The sequence below is a fragment of the Enhydra lutris genome, unplaced genomic scaffold (assembly GCF_002288905.1).
Source record: "Enhydra lutris kenyoni isolate GAN:26980312 unplaced genomic scaffold, ASM228890v2 scaffoldscaffold10, whole genome shotgun sequence".
NCBI classification, from domain to species: domain Eukaryota; kingdom Metazoa; phylum Chordata; class Mammalia; order Carnivora; family Mustelidae; genus Enhydra; species Enhydra lutris.
The window spans coordinates 40604324-40622806 of NW_019154094.1; the positions used below are offsets into that span (position 1 = coordinate 40604324).

Here is an 18483-nt window from a genome sequence, read left to right on the forward strand (position 1 = left end):
GCTCGCGCCAACCGCTGCGGCGCCTCGGAAGGGCCCGCCCACCCGCCACCACACCCTGTTCTCATTGGCACCTCTTCTCCGCGGATTGGCTACCTTCGGATCCAATAAACCAGGCCTGAGTCCTACTTCCTGGGAGAGTGAGGTCAGCCTCCGGAGAAGCCGGAAGAGTGCTTTTGCGCGCGCTTCCCAATGTGTCGGGGCTGCCTGGAGGACCTTGGTGCGCGCCAGGAGGCGGGGGCCCGGGAGGATACGTAAGTTGGAAGGGCGGAGGGTTGGGAGTCCCTGGCGGACCGTAAGGGGCGGGGCCTGCGGGGAGTGGAGGAATTAAAAGAAACTGGGCGGGCCTTAAGTAAACTTGGGAGCAGGGCATCGTGGGCGAGGTCTTAAGGAGCTTGTAGCTGGTGTGGGCACGGTCTTTTAGCCGCGGGAGAGCTGGTACCAAGTGGGCGGGGCAATTGTGAGGGGGAGACCGGCGTGGAATTGTTAGCTCGCTCACTTATGCTATGCAGCATGGGGCATCGAACTCTAGCTTCTTTCCCGGCACTGTGGGCCTCCATCCCCTGTCCACGCTCCGAGCTGCGCCTGGACCTAGTTCTGGCTTCTGGACAGTCTTTCCGGTGAGTGACTCCTGCAGGTCTGGAGTGTAAAGGAATGTTGGGGGTGATGGAAGAAACCTCAGGGTACAAAAGAGGAAACTGAGGCACGGGTGGTGAGCCTGTTTACCTCCTTTCTAAAGTGGAGGTAAAAAACCAGTGCAGGGGGGCGCCTGGGTGGCTCAGTGGGTTAAAGCCTCTGCCTTCAGCTCAGGTCATGATCCCGGGGTCCTGGGATCGAGCCCCGCATCGGGCTATCTGCTCAGCAGGAAACCTGCTTCCCTTCCTCTCTCTCTCTGCCTCGCTGCCTAATTGTGATCTCTGTCAAATAAATAAATAAAATCTTAAAAAAAAACAAAAAACAGAAACAAATAAAACCAGTGCAGGGGCACCTGGGTGGCCGCGTCGGTTAAGTATCCGACTCTTGATTTCTGCTCAGTTCTTGATCTCAGGAACATGAGTTCAAACCCGCGCTGGCCTCCACGCTGAACATGGAGCCTAAAAAAAAAAAAAGCCAGTGCAGTGTTGTGACGATCAAATGACTCTGCATTTCCTAAGTCAGTTTCGTGTACGAAGCTTTTGTAGAATGGGAGGGCCCCCAAAGGGTGCAAGAAGGAAAATTGAGTACCGGGGCTGCTGTGTGCCTGGGGACTCAGGTGGAGGGAACAAAACCCCGCGCATTGGACTGGCGTGCTGGCGAACCAGGTATGGACACTGACTCAGACTGAGGAGCAGCTCTACTGTACTGTGTACCGAGGCGACAAGGGATGGGTTGGCAGGCCCACCCCAGAAGAGCTAAAGACTGTGTATGAGTACTTCCAGCTGGATGTCAGCCTGGCTCAACTTTATCACCATTGGAGTTCCGTGGACCCCCACTTTGAAGAGGTGGCTCAGAAATTCCAAGGTGAGTTCAGTGTTGGAGTTCTTGTAATTTGGTTAAATTACAGTTTCACCATCTGTAAAATGGGGATTATATCCACCTCATAGAATTTTACAAGGATTAAAAGAGCTAATATGTGTAAAGCTTTGCTTACAATAGTGCCTGACACATAGTAATTATTATTACTATTATTGTTCTGCTGCTTATCACAGTGTAGTGACAAGGATATTGAGCCAAATCCTGGCTGTGTGACCTGGGGCAGGTGACATCATTCATTCTGTAAATATTTACATAGCATCTGCTATGTGACTGGGGATATAGCAGTGAACAAAACAGACGCAAATCCCCATCCTCATAGTGTTTACATTGTGGCTTCTATATCTGTGGAATGTAATGTTAGTCCAGACCTCACAGATGCTGTGAGGAATGAGAGCTCTGGTGTTGCTCTCTCTAACAATGCTGTCCCTCATTCCCCTGGGATCCTTCTAGATCTTTGGTGCCTAAGATCCAAGGGTAGGAAGAGGCCACTCCTGACAGCAGGTCTGTATCCTATTCCCTACCTTTCCAAAGGTGTGCGACTCCTGCAACAGGATCCCATCGAGTGCCTTTTCTCCTTCATCTGTTCCTCCAACAACAACATTGCTCGCATAACTGGCATGGTAGAACGACTCTGCGAGGCCTTTGGACCTCGGCTCATCCAGCTTGATGATGTCACCTACCATGGCTTCCCTAGCCTGCAGGCCCTGGCTGGTGAGTAGATGGGTCCCTGCCCTCAGACCCTCCAATAGCTTTCAGGGTCTCTTCAGTTCTCCCCTGGACGCCATCTTCCATCTCAAAGCTTTCTGCCTTCTCAAACACTGTTCTCTTTCAGAACCACCTTGCCTAGTCTGATCCACTCCACCAAATCCTTCCCGTCAGTCCCTGAAATGTCAACACCTCACTAGTCTTTGCTTCGTACCCCAGGCGTTCAATGCTTTATCAAAAAAACCCAAAAAACAACCCCCACACCTATATGTAGTATACAGTACTTTGGCATTAAGAGCACTCATTGTGGAGACAGACTGCCTAGGTCTGAATTCTGCCTTTGGCACTTGATGTCTAGCTGTATGACCTTGAGTGCATTATTCAGTCTTTCCATGTCAGTGTTTTCATCTGTGGAACAGGATAATAATGGCACCTACCTATCAGAGTTGCCACAAGAGTGAAGTAGAGAAATACACATACTGCCCCTAGGTCAGTATTTGACATACAGGAATTGTGCAGAAAATCTAAGTTCCCATCTCTACAGCGAACCCAGCAATTTTGTCTCAGGTCTCAGTTTCCAGTTTAGTAGTCATAAGACCAAAATCATCCATTTATCTATCCAAGCTTCTCTTGTTTGTAGGATGGGAATAAGAGTTTCTATCCAGAAGGGTTTCAGTGGTGAATAAAGCAGTCATGAGGCAGGGTGATCTAATGGTCTAAGAGCACGGGATTTGGTTTCCCAGACCTGGGTGCAAGATCCCATTTCCAGCATGTCCTTTCTTGAGCCAGTTATTATCTAAATAAGAGTACTGTCATCAGAATCCTTGAGAAAAGCATGATAAAGTACCTAAAGCACTTTGCCTGCACCTGATGCCCAGCACTTGATAATAGAAGCTATTATTATTATGGTTATTATTTGAGATCATCGGTATGAGTGCACTTTGGAAAGGTTAAAGAACTCACCTAGGGAGTTCCTCCACAGCAGCAAGTCCTTCTCAGTCCCTGTTTCAGTGCCCAACACTGGGTAGTAGGTGCTCAGAAAACATTTGTAGAGGGGCAGAACCCAGGCTTTAACCCTTACCTTTGTATAAGCAAGTGCCCTGGGGTCTCCCAAAGGGTGATGAGGTGGGAGAGAGGTGCTTAGGGAAAGCATTCCTCTGGGGCAGAGAGCTCACACAGTAGGTTGAAGACAGGAAGTATTTGAAGATGCCTGACCCCTACTCTCCCCAACTCCCAACAGGGCCAGAGGTAGAGGTGCAGCTCAGGACGCTGGGCCTGGGGTACCGTGCCCGCTATGTGAGTGCCAGTGCCCGAGCCATCCTAGAAGAACAGGGCGGGCTGCCCTGGCTGCAGCAGCTGCGCAAGGTCCCCTACGAGGAAACCCACAAGGCCCTCTGCACCTTGCCCGGGGTGGGCACCAAGGTGAGGTCCCAGGGGAATAGGAGCTACCTTCACCACCCATGCACAGAGTAGCAGGGAAGGAGACAAGGCAGGCTGCAGAGCTGGGTGCATGCAGAGCAAGAGGAGAAAGGATACACGCAGATGTTTTATTAGGGAAAATGCAAAGTGCAGAAGGAGTATAAAGGATATGGTCCCTTGAGTGCTTTTTTTTTAAAAGGCTATTTGTTCAGGTGCCCATAAACACTGCTCTATGTATGCAAAAATTTCCAGAAGGAACCATGGGAAACTTAATAGTGGTTATCTTTGGGAAGACAAATGGAAGGATGCTTCTCCTTTTCGTGTTGTTCTTATCTTGAAATTATATATACTTATAAAAGTTTTTGTTTAGTATCAACAAGGTTTGCTAGCAGTAAGATAATTGGGGATTGAGCATTTATTGTTTTCTTCTTTATACTTCTCTGTAGTTTAAAAAAAATGGATTTTTGTTTAAAAAACTTTCATGGGCTCTGAACTTCAGCCTAACAGTAAATCTTGGCTCTGCCTCTACCTAGCCATGTAATCTTGGCCAAGTCATTTCACCTTTCTGAATCTCAGTTCTCTTGTTTACAGAATGGATAGAGTACTCCCTTCTTCCCAGGTTATGATGAGAAGCTGGCCCACACAGATGTTCGTGCAGTAGAAATCTCATCATAGCTATTTTTTTTTTTTTAAAGATTTTATTTATTTATTTGGCAGACAGAGATCACAAGTAGGCAGAGAGGCAGGCAGAGAGAGAGAGGAAGGGAAGCAGGCTCCCTGCTGAGCAGAGAGCCCGACGCGGGGCTCCATCCCAGACCCCGGGATCATGACCTGAGCCAAAGGCAGAGGCTTTAGCCCACTGAGCCACCCAGGCGCCCCTCATCATAGCTATTTTTAAAGTTATTACAAGAAGCTGTATATTGATGGAGAATAGAAAATAATAGTAACCTCAGAGTGGAGAAGAAAACAGCCAGCTTTTGGGACCAGAAGCAGACTGCTGGCTGGATCCTGCCCTTCCTCCTCTGTGGCTCATTCTTTTTCTTTCAAAGGTGGCTGACTGCATCTGCTTGATGGCCCTAGACAAGCCCCAGGCCGTGCCTATAGATGTCCACATGTGGCAGATCGCCCAGCGTGACTATAGCTGGCACCCCACCACATCTCAGGCCAAGGGTCCAAGCCCCCAGGCTAACAAGGAACTGGGTAAGGAGAGAGGGGGATGCTGGAGCCGATAGTGGGCTGAGGTGGTAGAAACTTCTCCCCCCTCTCCATAAAATCCCTCTCCTGTAGATAGGGAATAGGAGGGCCAATTAATTTCACCTTATCACTTCTGGCATAGGAAACTTTTTCCGGAGCCTGTGGGGACCTTATGCTGGCTGGGCCCAAGCAGTAAGTGTACTGTAGCTTCCCCTCCTCCTCCTCCTCTGGCCCAGACCCCTTAGGACTCTCCCCGACCCTCACCCAAGCCCTGACCCAGTCGATTCCTCCACCACCACCGCCATTCCAGGTGGTCCTACAGGACTCTTCACCCACCCCAGCCCTGACCAGTGGGTGCCCCTTGCCCTGCCCCTGCTCCCCGTGAACTCTTATACCTCTCCACACTGCCACCAGCTCCACCAGCCCTGACTCCATGTACCCTGACCCCCCAGAGTGATCTCCCCGCTGCCCCCAGGTACTCTTCAGTGCTGACCTGCGCCAACCCCACCGAGCTCAGGAGCCACCAGCAAAGCGCAGGAGATCTACAGACCCAGAAGTCTAGGTGGGGGGCACTGGACAATGGGGTTCCCAGGTAGTTTTCCCCACTGCTGTCCCCCATCCCGTCTTGCATTGGGAAGGGGGCTTCCTGCAACTACCTCAGGGGCCAGGTACTCTGAGATTCAGTAATTTGCACAGCAATTTGGGGTGGGGATTATCTGGAGAGACAGAGCTACCTACGTTTTTATCTCTTCCCTTTATTACAAGAAAGAACAATAAAATAGAAACATTTGTATGGAAAATGCAGTGGAGGAGTGATAGGGAAAGGGGTGGGGAGGTGGCAGGGCAGGGTAACTCTCCAATTCAGGGAGGGAAGGGGAGCAGGCTGCCCCAATGCCTCCCACACAAGGGGTTTGGACCCTGGATCTGGGGCCCTAGAGCTGTGGGGGCAATGGAGGGGACAGTTCTGGGCCTGGCTCCACGCAGCCGTCTCGACAGCAGCAGCCAGCCGCAGGCCCTACATGGGGAGAGAGAACCGAGTTGGCCATAGCAGACCATCACTCCAGCCTGACTGCCTCTTCATGGACCACTCACGCCCTTCCACAGAGGACAGGTCCTCACCCCCAGCTGCCGGTGTCAGCAGCTCCCCGTGGCTCGCTGTTGGTCCCTGCCCCTCCTGGCTGGTGCCCAGCTGGAGCTTCCTCATGTGCCGCACCACGGCCGTGGCATTGAACGCTTGCTGTGGGGAGAAGGAGGAGAAGGGACTTCTGAGAGTGGGATATCATGTGACAGGGTCTAGTGGTGGGATTCTTGCAGTGGTTTTGTTATTTTCATTCAGGTGTTACTGGATGATCGCCTAAAGCCCCTGAAACCTCTACAGGACTTTATTAAATGACACCCAGCCATATTATATATTTATGCAGACATACGTGCATATATATAAAATGTGTATATGTGAACAAGTATATATAACCCTATATGTATAATTAATTTCTATTCACATCATTGCAAACACTTAATATAGCATTATGTGTCAGGCACTATTCTAAGCACTTTATTTAGCAATGCATTTAATCTTCACAAAGGTCTTTGAGGTGAGCACTGTTAGTGTCACCATTACTACCGGAGAAAACTGAGGCAGAGGGAGGTTGAATAACTTGCCCACATGTATGTGTATCATTCTCCATTTAACATACCCACCAAGGTGTTCCGCACATCCCTCATATCACCATGTCCAAAACCAAAATCATCCCCCACCAAGACAAGTGTATATGCCTGGGATTCCCCATCTCAGTGATAGTACCACCATTCACCATTTCCCCAACCAAAATATTGGGCCAGCCCTTAACATCTCTCTCTGCCGACATCTCTCCTACCATCACGTCTTGTCAGTTCTACCTCCTAAAGCACTCCTGAGCCATCCCCTGTTCTGTGGTCTAAGCCCTCACCATCTCCTGCCCACATCTCTGCTGCGGCCTCCCAGCCATGAGTCCGTGCCTCTCTCTGCACCCTAAGAGCCCTTTCTGGAAGGCAGGTTACTGCTGAAAATCCTTCTGGGGCCTCCCCAGTATCTTCAGGGCTGAGTCTGTTCTCTAGTGTGGCACTTGAGGCCTCTACCTGCATTTCCAACCTGGGCTCCTGCTCTCACAGCTCCTCGAGTCCATTCGGGCTTACTGAACACTTGCCCTTCCCTGAATGGCCACATTCTCTCTCTCTTGCCCCTGGCCCTTGGTATGCCAGTTCCCTCTGCCTCAGACATGATTCTGCTGTACCTGGCTAATTCCTACTCAGCTGTCAAGTCTGATAGGTCTGTCAGGCCATCAGCACCCCTACGCCCCTTCTAGGACCCCATAGATTGGAGCAGGTGTCCCTAAGAGTTATACTGTTCTCCCTCTAGACCTGGAGGTCAGGGCCTCTCACTGGAATAGAGTAGGTGTCAGGGAGCATTGAATGAATGAGTGAATGAATGAACGAGGTTCTTTAGTAAGCATCCCTGAGCAGTTACTGTGTGCTTGACTTGATGCTAGATGGTATGGGATCTGAGGTCTGGAGTAGGGTGGGGAGGAGGCCTGGGGAGGCTGGGATCCAGGATTAGGAACGTGCGCTCACCTTCCATTTGCTCTTGGCAAAGTTCTTCTTGATCTGCTCGCTCACCGACTGGTGAATATTCTTATCTAGAGCCGTATCTCCTGCAATCCTAGGATGGGGTGTGTGGAGGGTTGTCTGTGAAGGCAGAGGTAGGCTTGAGACCCCCAGAGCCCACCCCAGCTTGCAGCTTGTGGGAGCTCTCACCACGGGTGCTGCAAGGCTTGTTCACAGGTGAACCTCTTTTCTGGATCTTTCTCCATCAAGTGTCGGATGAAGTCTTTGGCTGAGCCCCCAAGACAAGAGCAAAGACAAAAACAGCATGGTGGTGTCTGTGGACACCCCCAAGACAAAGCCCACCCCCTCAGGTCTGGCTTGGCAGTTCAGCAAGACAAGAGGCCAGATCTGTCCATGCACCACCCAACCCCACCTGTACTCTTTCTTTAAGCCCCCTGCCCACCACAGCTCTTCCAGCTCTCTCCTTTTTCCCTTATGAAAAACTTGTTCTTAAAGATTCTACTCAGTGTATTCACACTGATGTAGAAGTGACTGATCATGGCTTCACAAGTTTGCCTCCTAATAGGAGGCACAAAAGGACAGATGAAAACCTTTATGATGGTGTTTTAGGTGACAGGAAGTCAATGGATGAGGTATTTTCAAAAATGCTATTTTTGAAGGCTGAATGAACGCATGCCTCCAAGCTTCTCAGACCAGGGGCCAGGCAGAGGGAAGCACCTGGGGTGGGATGTCTGATCTTAAAGACAGCTCTTAGTTTGGGGCTCGGGAATCTGACGACAGGCAGGCAGTGAAGAGACCCCAAAGCAGATGTGAAAGGCACCAGAGGTAGGGCCCAGGGGAAGAAGGCAAAGCCTCAAATACCAGAGTCAGAGATGTCGTCCCAGTAAGGAGAGTCAAACTCGTACTCGGCCTTCAAAATCTGTTCAAAGAGTTTGGCATCATTCTCGTCATAGAAGGGGGGGTAACCGCAGAGCCTGGGCAGGGAGAAACTCATCCTCATATCCACTTTCAGTGCACCCATTGGCTCCAGGATGGAGCTTTGGGGCAGTCTCGGGTCAGGCAGCACCCACAGGAAGGAGTTCCCCCTTTTACAAAGAGGGGAAATCTGCCCCTCTCTGATTTTTTTCATTCCTGTCCAGCCTTTCTGTTTCTTAATTTGCTACCATCTTTCCTTCCTCAGGGCCTTTATACTTGCTGTTCCTTCTGCCTAAACCATTCTTCCCCCACACCTCAAATGTCTGGCTCCCTCACTTCATTTAGAAGGCTATTCAAATGTCACCTAAGAAAGGACTTTCCTGACCTCCTTATCTAAAATGGCATCCATCCCCTTCTCCCTGCCCTGCATGATTTTTCTTCATAGTTGTTTACTACCTGACATTATTTTATGGATTTATTTACTTGTTTATTATCTATCTCCCCTACTAGAGTTTTTGCTCCCTCAGGGCAGGCATTTTGTTTTGTTCTCTGCTAAATCCCCAGTGCTTAGCATAGTGCCAGAAACATGGCATGTATTGAATGAAGTAATCTTACTCATTAGTTGGTAGATATAAACATGGATGGCAGGAAGGTAGAAATAGCAGAGAGGAGGAAGAGAGCAAAGTAGGGGAGAGGAGAACACTAGAGCCACATGCCCCAAGGGCCAAGCCCCCACTCACAGAATGTAGGCGATGACCCCAATGGACCAGCAATCCACGGCCTTGCTGTAGGGCTTCTGGGCCAGAACCTCAGGGGCTATGGAGGGAAAGGGACATGGTGGTGACAAATCTCTGCCCTGCAGCTCCCAATTCCTCCCCTACCCATGGCCCCAGCCCAGGATGCTCCATACCCACGTATCCTGGGGTTCCACAGGCTGTGGAGAGCACACTGCCAGGGTCCTCCATCTTGGAGAGACCAAAATCGGAGATCATGATCTTGGAGTCTTCATCCAGGCTGTAGTACAACAGATTCTCTGGCTTGGAAGGGGGAGGGAAAGGAAGAGGCAGAGATAGCCAGAGGCTGGCAGAACCTTCTGCTTCCCCAAGCACCACCTCTCAGAAACTGGAGCCTCACAAAAGCCCCTGGGCTTCACGGCTGCCATCTTGGTTGAAGGGACATGAAACTCAAGGAAGTTCTTAAGAAGGTTAAAAGTAAGGACAAGAGCCTTGGGAATGTGAAAGGGAATCTTCTATAAACTTCACGTTTATATTGTGAAGCCCTAAAGAATTTTTGAGCACCTACTGTGTGCCAGATCCTGTGCTAATGCTTGCTTTCATTTTATCCTTACCACATGCCTGTCAGGCCAGTCTGAAAAATCCCACATTATAGATGAGAAAACTGATGGCTTGAGAGGCAAAGTGACTTGCCTGAGAATCTAGGGACAGAATTCAAGCCCAGATCTGTCTCACCCCAGCGCTTTTCTAGACCGAAGGAGTTGTAGTACAAAATGTGAATCCATCATAGTCTCTGAGGTGTAGGATTTCAGGGGTTTCTGGCTTCCTTCTTCATGTTTCGCTGTCCCCTCCAAGTTTTCCACAAAGAGCAGGGGGGCTTTTATTATGAGAAAAAGACCTAGATGTTTATGGATTAAATACCAGCACCATTCACCTCTGTATCCATTTGAGTGTCCAGACTGGAAGGGGAAGGGGAGGAGGCAGTTTAGGGTTTACTGGGTATATTTTGCAGATGGGAGGCCAGAGCTCAGGGAAGGGCTAAGAGTTGCCCCAGGCTGTACAGTGAGGGGTTTGTGGAGGCCCCACCTGGCACCGCAGCTCACCACACACCCTCCCAGCCCACCTTGAGGTCTCGGTGTACAATGCCCAGATCATGTAGGTACTTGACGGCATCCAGCACCTGGAAGATGAGGCGGCTGGCGTCCCGCTCCGTGTAGAAGCCTTTCTCCACAATGCGGTCAAACAGCTCCCCGCCGGACACCCTGCAGCCGGGGGACAGGGCAGTCTGGCCACAGAGGCTAGGGAGGGGCAGCAGGGAGAGGTGTGAGCAAGGGGTGAAGCCACTCACAGCTGCATGATGAGGTAGAGGTGACCCCCACTCTCATAGATGTCATTCAGGGCTACAATGTTGGGGTGCTTGATCCTGAAAGGAGAAATGAGATAGTTCAGAGCTGAGGACAGCTCAGCTACTTTCCTCCCCTCACCTTGAAGAACCACCACTGCAGACCCGGGCAGGACAAACCAGAGTTCTGGGCCCCAAAAGGAAAAGCCAATTTACCACAATTTATTATGATAGAATGGAAGGTAGGCGAGCACAGAGATAAACAAACACTGGGCCCTGACCTCAGACCCATCAGGCTGGGTCTCACCTGCCTCTAGTGCATGCTGTTTGGGGTCAAATCTTTTTACCTCTCAGCACTGTTCAATACACAATTTTAAAATGTTTTTGTGTTTATAAGTCTGTCAGCCTCTGCCACCAGAACAACAGCTCTGGGAAACCAGGGGCTTTATCTTACCATTGTTCCTGCCATACCTGGTGTAGAGTAAGCGCTCATTTATTCACGAATATAAGCCTCAGCTTCCTCATCTCTAACAGGAAGCCAATGATCTCAAAGAGTTGGGCTAAGGATCACATGAAAAATATAAGAAAGAATCTCGGCACAATGCCTGGTACACGGTGAATGCTTGGTAAATGAACCAATGATGGTGACTGAGCTTGACAGAAGCCATGGCTCTGCCACAAAGTTGCTGTGTGACCTTGGGCAAATCCCTTACCCTCTCTGGGCCTCAGTCCCCCTCCCCCACCCAGTAGTGGAACTGATCATTTCATCCCTGCCCACCGTGGTTGGAAAGCTCAGGGGAGAGGATGGCAGTGAAGATTCTCTATAAGCTTTCCAGTGAAGGCAGCAGGTTTCACATTAGGGTGAGCAAATCATAGACCAGTTGGTTATTTAGGGGGTCGTGAGACAGGCATTTTTAAATTTCCGGAGTGGCTTTAATATATGGGGGGAACTGGAGGTAGGTCTACGATAGATAGCATCAGTTGAAATACATTGTTTTGAGCCACATTCAAGGATTGGCTCTTAGATCTGACTGAACAGATTAAACCACTCTAAATAAGCTGTGGCATTTCAGTCACATTTGTCACGTTATGCACTGCACCAGACACATGAAATAAAGGAACCTCTAATGCTCCCCACGGACCTACCAAGTGGAGATTACCCCATTTTATAAATGAGCAATTTGAGGCTCACAGGTTAGAAGATTTGCCCAAAGCAGAGGTAGGAAGATAATGGGAGGAGTCAAGGCAGGGTCAACCTAGGCAGAAACCCTGTGGCCTACGCACTTGTGCAGGACAGCGATCTCATTCTCCATGCTGCCCTCCTTGCCCTCCAGAGCCTTCTTGGCGATGCATTTGATGGCCACCAGCTTGTGTGTTCTCTTATCTTCTGCCAGGATTACCTCTGAGAAGGCCCCCCTGCAGAGAGAAGGTATTCATGAGCTGGGGAACTGGAACCTTAAGTTCCCTTCAGCCCCTACTCCATACCCCTATGGGTTAGGTGACCACCTGTGAACAGAAGGATGTGGGATAAACCTCCCTCCATCACTCTTCCACCCCCTGGTCTGTGTGGTGGTCACATGACCCAGGTCCGGCCAATCAGTGTAGTCTATCCCTGGTCACAGTAATTGGGTCATGTGATGCAAGCCAGATGCCTGGTACTTTGAGAATGAGCTGCTCTTTCCTGTCAAGCTGGTAAAATGAAAGCCTAGAGATAATGGTGGTTATCTTTGCCACTGCTTGAGAAGAGCCTGCTTCAGAATGAAGGTAACACAAAGGAAATCAGAGCTAAGAAATTCCTGATGACAATTTCCTGATAACATCATGTGAGTCTTTGGATCCAGCTATGCCTGACATTTATGCCCTCGGCTTTTTGATTTATACATAATTGATTTATTTCTTTTTCTGCTACAGTGAACTTGAGTCATGGTTTATTAACACCTTTTATAACCTTGAAGAACCATCAGCATCACTTGGGAACTTTTGAGAAGTGCAGAATCTCAGGCCTCAACCCCAGACCCACTAAATCAGAATCTGCATTTTAACAAGATCTTCAGATAATCTGTATGATCACTGAAATTTGAGAAGCAATAATTTACGACAAGCTCTTAGAAAAGAACAAACTCATTTGCATTAGAGCACTGATAAGGAGGATTTATTGGAGTATTTTCTCTAGGACTTTTTGCTTTCTCTAGGATAAGAGGAAGTCATAGGTCAAAAGAATCTCTTGTGGTGAAATCTCAATAATCAGAATAACTAGTGACTGTGGGGGTGCCTGTGTGGTTCAGTAGGCTGGGCATCGCCTTTGGCTCGGGTTGTGGTCTCCGTTTCTTGGGGTCGAGCCCCGTGTCAGGCTTCCTGCTCCATGGGGAGCCTACTTCTCCCTCTGCCTCTCCCCCAGTTTGTGCTCTCTCTCTCAAATAAATAAATAAAATCTTAAAAAAAACAACAACAACAACCTAGTGACTGTGGTAGCCTTATTGCTGGTTTCCAGTCTTGTCCTTCTCCAATTTATCCTCCATGCTTTGGCCAGAGAGCCATCCTGAATTGCAAGCCTGTGAAAATGTCTTAAATGCCTTCCTATGGCTCATGAGATAAAAGTTGAGTCTCCATAGATTGGCTCTCAAGGCCTTACATGACCTGTGCTCTCTTCTCGGCCTCTTCTTCCACTCTTCCCCCAGCATCTGATTATAAGCTGTATCATTCTTAACCTCTTTCTGCACGTAGCCTGCTTCTCAGCCTTTGCCTATACTCTTCCTTCTGCCTGGAATGCTCTTCTTCCTGTCTGACAAGTGCATTTCTGCTTATCCTTCAGTCCCTAACTCGAATACCCGCTTCTCCAGAAAGGTTTCCATAGGCAGAAGCCAGCATTCTGGGCTCTACAAAGTCCTCATTCCTGACTCTAATGGAAGTGCACCCTACACCCTGCTGTCATTTTCCCTGGGTGTGTTTCCCTCACATGTTTAGGATCAACTTGAGGGGCAGAGATAAGGTTTGAGTTATTTCTGGGTTCCCACCACTGAGAAGAGAGCCATGCCCAGCGTCAGTTCCTAAACCTAGGCCAAAACCCCCAGCTCTTGGCCAAAAGAGCCCCTTCATTCTCCCCTACTTTGTTCTCTTCACAGGAACCCAGAGCTGCCACCAAGAGCAGTGTCTGTTCCACACACTGTTGGCCAGAAGTGAAAAGATGGGCCAGATTGGGCTATGGCAAGTCTGCCACGGAGCTAGAACTCTAGGAAACAGGAAGCAGTGATCAATTGACCAGAGGAAATACCACCCTGGATTCAGCTTCCCCAGCCAGCCAGTCCCAAGAGTAAGAACCTTCCCAACCCACACCCCAGCTCAGGGACAGCCTCCCCATCCACCCTCTGCCCCACCACGTGTCCAGAGACTCACGTTCCCAGAACATCACGGAAGTCGTAAATGTCCCTAATGTCCTTCACCTGCTTCCAGCTGGGGCCGTCCACTGCCCCCGGCATGGCCCACTGCCCCCTGGCCACAGCCAGGGCTCCTAAGAAGGGGAATGGAGGGAAAAGACTCAGTAGGGCCCAGCCTTCCATGTTGGAACTTGGGGAACTGAGGCCCCATTCGGTCATTCAGCCTGCATTTATTCATTCCTTGGTTCATTCATTTGACAAAGTTATTCAGCAAATTCATTCATTCACCAGTCATATGTTCCTCCCAAAGTCCTCATGCCTAGAGGAAAATCCTTCAAGGTGGCAGCAGAAGTCTTTTTTTTTTTTTTAAGATTTTGTTTATTTATTTGACAGACAGAGATCACAGGTAGGCAGAGAGGCAGGCAGAGAGAGAAGGGGAAGCAGACTCCCTGCTGAGCAGAAAGCCCAATGTGGGGCTCAATCCCAAGACCCTGGGATCATGACCTGAGCCGAAGGCAGAGGCTTTAACCCACTTAGCCACCCAGGAGCCCCCAGAAGTCTTTTTTCAACAAAGTCATTCATTCATTCATTTATTCAGCCTGCCTCCCAGTTTCTCCCTCTCCAAATTCAAACACTCAGGCTGACACTGACTCCCAGGAGGACAGCAGAGAAGACCCCAGAGCAGACTGTAGAAGCACATGGTCCTGGAGGGTCCCCCCCATCCCCAGAACCAGCAATGTCTCAGCCCCACCTTGGGAATTGCTGGGGTGTCTCCTCTCCTTCCTCTTTCTTCTCCCACCCAGCCTCTCGGAAATCAGGTTTCCGGCAGCCTGGGCTTCCAGCAATATCTCAGCCACGTTTTTAAATAGCTCCTTCTGCACTGTTACCACGGCAACAGCAGCCACAGCTGGAGCTCCCCAGGCCTCCTATTACCCCCTCTCCCTCCTGGCTCCGTTTGGGTCCCAAAAGCCTGTCCCCTCCTGGCTTTTTCTTACCCTGATCCAGCCTGTACCTTTCTCCACTGAGACCTCTGTCAGCAGGAGGGTGGGCTTTCTCTCCCCATTTATCAGATGGACAGTGGAGAGACTGAGGTTAGTGATGGATAGGACTGGGTCCATCTCTGCCCAAATGATGATTGTAAAGGATTTTGATGAGTCCCCTCTCAGCTTGTCCTTCCAACACACAGTCAGACTGGGGTCCATTCAGAGCCCACCATGCTGTGTGACCTCAAGGAAGGCACTTTCCCTTTCTGTTTCTTCTGAGGAAGCATGAGAGATGGTGTCCTACCTATAGCCCCTGGTGTGAGATCCCACTCCTTGGATTGGACCTGGTTCCCAGGAGGGGCCTGACCACCCATCCCAGAGGCAGAAACTTCTAGGAAAGGAGACATGATAAGTTCTAGAGGCAGAGTTTTAAACCCCACATGGAGGCTTGGCAAATAAAACCTTCGCAGGTCCACAGACACACCCAGACACACCAATCTCCACCCTACCTCTGAACCAAAATACCTGCCCCCAGATTCAGTATATTCCATACCCAGATACCCCAACAGCTGATCATACATGTACACCCAGACATCAACTTACTTGTCCACACACACACTCCCCCAGACAGCCTCACAGCCAAACATCCCTCCCACAGTTCCCTCTTACACCCCTCCAAAACACACATCTGCACACACACACATTCCTCACCTATGTACTGGACATCCCAGATTCACTCATATCCTTCATCCTGTTTCTGTATACCCTAGAAACTCCTGTGCTCCAAACCACACCCCAACTCCTTACACACCTAACTTCGGACACCCTCAATACACAATCATATAGCCTCAACTCTTAGTACCCTTGAGCCAGAGACCAGCATGTCCAACACCTGGACACACATTTACAAAAAAACACTGACTCCCAGACACCCCAACCCATAAAGATGCCCTTACACTGCATATCTGATCCGCATGCCTGTGCTAAGACATTAGCACAACCCAACATAACCCCCACACATCTCTAGCTCCAAACGCCAAGTCCGTCCATATTCAGGCCCAGCCGAGCACAGGCGTGGGTGTGGGGGTGTGGGGGTGTGTGCGCGCGCGCGCACACACACACACACACACACACACACACACACACACCCTTCCCACCTTCCTCTAGTACCCTCTGAGTTCCCCACAGTCGCCTGGCATCTGCTGGGCCTCGGGTCAAGGCTGGAAAGAAAGGCCCTCCTTCTGCCCTGCCCATGCAGAGTCCAGCCCGTCCGGGCACCCACTCGCATCCTTGGGGGAGGGTATCCAGCGACTGAGGGGATCTGGCCACCCCTCCCCGGCGCCCGGGAGCACTGTTGGGGCGGCCCCTGGGTTGTACCTGCGGCTGCCCCGCCGCGGGGCTGGCTGGGAGGCCCGAGGTGTCTGGCGCCGAGCTCTGGCTGCCGGTTGCCGACCGCCGCCGCGCCGCTCCTGACTCGCCAGCCCGCCCGCTCTCTCGCTGGGGTTCGGCTCGGGCTCTGCTGGCCCGCTCCGCCCGCCTGCGGCTCTGATGTCAGTGGAGGAGGAGCCTGCGGCGGACGGACGAGGGACTGGGAGGCTCCGCGGTGCTCCCGGGCTGGGGAAGGGGCGCGGTGGTTGAGGAGGAACCCGGTAGTTCAGGTCAGGTCCTCTTCTGGACTCTTCCCTTCCCTCCTCTCTCCTGGGGCCCTCATTGCACAGAGGGGCAACTGAAGCCTGAGAGATGAAGGATTCAAAATCAGCAAGTGGTCAGAGGCCAAATCGGATTCGAGTCCAGGTTTGTGTGATGTCAGAGTCTGGCGGGTTCCACCCAGTCATCTTTGGGAGTTTCAGACCAGTTTTGGGAGCTCCCTTGGGAATTTTGGGCTCTTTCTCCCTATTCCCACTCACCGCCCCCCTTTCCCTCACTGCCCAGAAGGGAATTAGGCCCTCAAAAGGGCTCAGGAGACTGATGAGGGCGGGGAGTAGGGTGCGGGGATGAAGGGGTAGAGAAAGGGCAAAGCAAGAGTAGATATTGAAGATAATGGAGGCAGTTATAGGGAGGTGGCCCCAGTTGACGGGCAGGAAAACAGACCAGGTGTGCCCTGCACCTGCCCTTCAAAATAGGTGTGGTGCCCTGAGGGACTGGGAGGAGTGGGAGTTAAATCAGATCCGGAAGGAAGCAGGCCAAAGAAGACCAAAGTGCCACGTGACTGGGCGGGTACCAGGGGCTGATGGCAAGGGGCCAGGTTTGGGGTGAGGGGGGAGAACAAACTGCTCCTGGGGTGCAGGCAGGGGGCCAAGGGATCTGACGGAGGATCTCTTGCGCAAGCCTTTCCTTGGGAAGAAATTTGGCGCAGGGGAAGAGGGGGAGCAACTCAAAGGAAGTGCAGTTGGGCTGGACTGTGGCCAGTCAGAGGAGGCACATTGCTGTGACCCCCACTCCACCTCCATCACTTCCCACTGCCCAAATTTCTGCATTTTTCAGAGGGACATGGGAAAAGAACAGTGCTTACCCTAATTCAATTTCCATTGGCTTTTTACCTCTTTTATCCTTGGGACTAGATCCCAAGGGGTGGTGGTTGTATTATGCCCATTTTACAGGGAGAAGATGATGGCTGAGATTCCTAGAAAGGCTTTAAAGACTGACTTATCTGAGTTACACTTCACTTCTCTGAGACTCAGTTTTTTCATCTGAAATATGGGAATATTGATGACCAACTCAGAATTCTCCTGAGAATTCTATGAGATAATGAATGTGAAGTGTCTGGAATATTGTAGGGGTTCAAATATGAGAGCTAGACTTAGTGTAAACTGAGTCTCTGAGAAGGGACCTGATTTGTCCAGAGGCAAGGGACTAAGAGGCAATTTCCCTCCCCTGAATCTCAGTATCTCAGACTTCCTAGTTCATGGAAAATCATATTTCCTGACCAGGGCTGAGCCACTTCTCTCCCCAGTACCAACCCATTGAGCTAGAATTGTTTCACCACAAATTCTTGTCTATCTCATTGACAACATTCCTGAGGTGATAAAGTGGCCTCTGTCCTGAGGACTCATACAACTGTTATGCTCTGTTTTACGTTTTGCCTGCTTTTGATCATGTCCGAGGGCACTTATACTTTCTTTTTTAAACAAATAAATTCTCTGTCTCTTTAAAAGAATATTTCTACTAAACCAATAATTACATCCGATACTAAAAACACACAAAGACCATCCTTGTCACTAATCAGATTCTTTCACTTGCCAGGTAACAGAATCCCAACTAAAGCCAGCTTCATCAAAGAGGTAACTGTGACTCCCAACAGCTGATTGCAAGACTGAAGGAAGAACACCATGGATCAGGATCTTGGCATAGTATTTGCTTTCTTGCATCTCTTCTTGTCTTGATTTCTCTGCACGTTGGCTTCCCTTCCACTGCCTAGTGATCACTCTGCCTGGCAAAAAACATGGTGTGAGGCAGACCCAGCTTTCCAAATGAACCCAGCAGGAGAGCTGTACCCAGTTTCATGTATCAGTCTCAGGGAAGGACTCTGATGAGTTGTGCTAGAGTAAGATGCCTACCGCTTGGCCCCAAATAAACTATTGCCAAGGAAATGAGATACTAATCAGGAAAATGTACTGCCATGGGCAGCCACGCTGTGGGATGAAGAAAGATATCTTGCCAAAAGGAAATAAGGGTGCCGGACACCCTTTGAATAACAAATCCAT

General features: G+C 50.2%; 2 protein-coding genes across 8 annotated transcripts; one reads left to right on the plus strand and one right to left on the minus strand.

Annotated features, from left to right (window-relative positions):
• Positions 1-66: 66 nt before the first annotated feature.
• Positions 67-18483, plus strand: LOC111143878 (8-oxoguanine DNA glycosylase). 6 transcript variants are annotated; one of them, XR_002640346.1, is made up of 8 exons: positions 67-251; positions 510-617; positions 1250-1497; positions 2044-2223; positions 3458-3639; positions 4686-4836; positions 13545-13732; positions 18023-18483. XR_002640346.1 is itself a non-coding variant. In XM_022497889.1 (8 exons), exons 1-8 carry the CDS (start codon positions 190-192, stop codon positions 12334-12336), a joined length of 984 nt encoding a protein of 327 aa, XP_022353597.1. In that variant the 5' UTR covers positions 71-189; the 3' UTR covers positions 12337-12392. The 6 variants fall into 6 exon arrangements, 5 of the variants coding, with proteins under 5 accessions (XP_022353597.1, XP_022353595.1, XP_022353599.1 ...); XM_022497889.1 differs by lacking the exons at positions 13545-13732; positions 18023-18483 and adding exons at positions 4973-5022; positions 12334-12392 and having other exon boundaries at positions 71-251; XM_022497887.1 differs by lacking the exons at positions 13545-13732; positions 18023-18483 and adding exons at positions 4973-5022; positions 5306-6238 and having other exon boundaries at positions 71-251.
• LOC111143877 (calcium/calmodulin dependent protein kinase I) lies at positions 5566-16261 on the minus strand. 2 transcript variants are annotated; one of them, XM_022497886.1, is made up of 11 exons: positions 13816-14157; positions 11707-11838; positions 10429-10503; positions 10204-10342; positions 9257-9383; positions 9087-9162; positions 8293-8405; positions 7621-7699; positions 7438-7525; positions 5950-6067; positions 5566-5845 (listed from the first exon to the last, which is right to left on the minus strand). In XM_022497886.1, the coding sequence occupies exons 1-11, from the start codon at positions 14013-14015 to the stop codon at positions 5763-5765; spliced, it is 1230 nt and encodes a 409-aa protein (XP_022353594.1). In that variant the 5' UTR covers positions 14016-14157; the 3' UTR covers positions 5566-5762. The 2 variants fall into 2 exon arrangements, with proteins under 2 accessions (XP_022353594.1, XP_022353593.1); XM_022497885.1 differs by adding an exon at positions 16157-16261 and having other exon boundaries at positions 5841-6067; positions 13816-13930.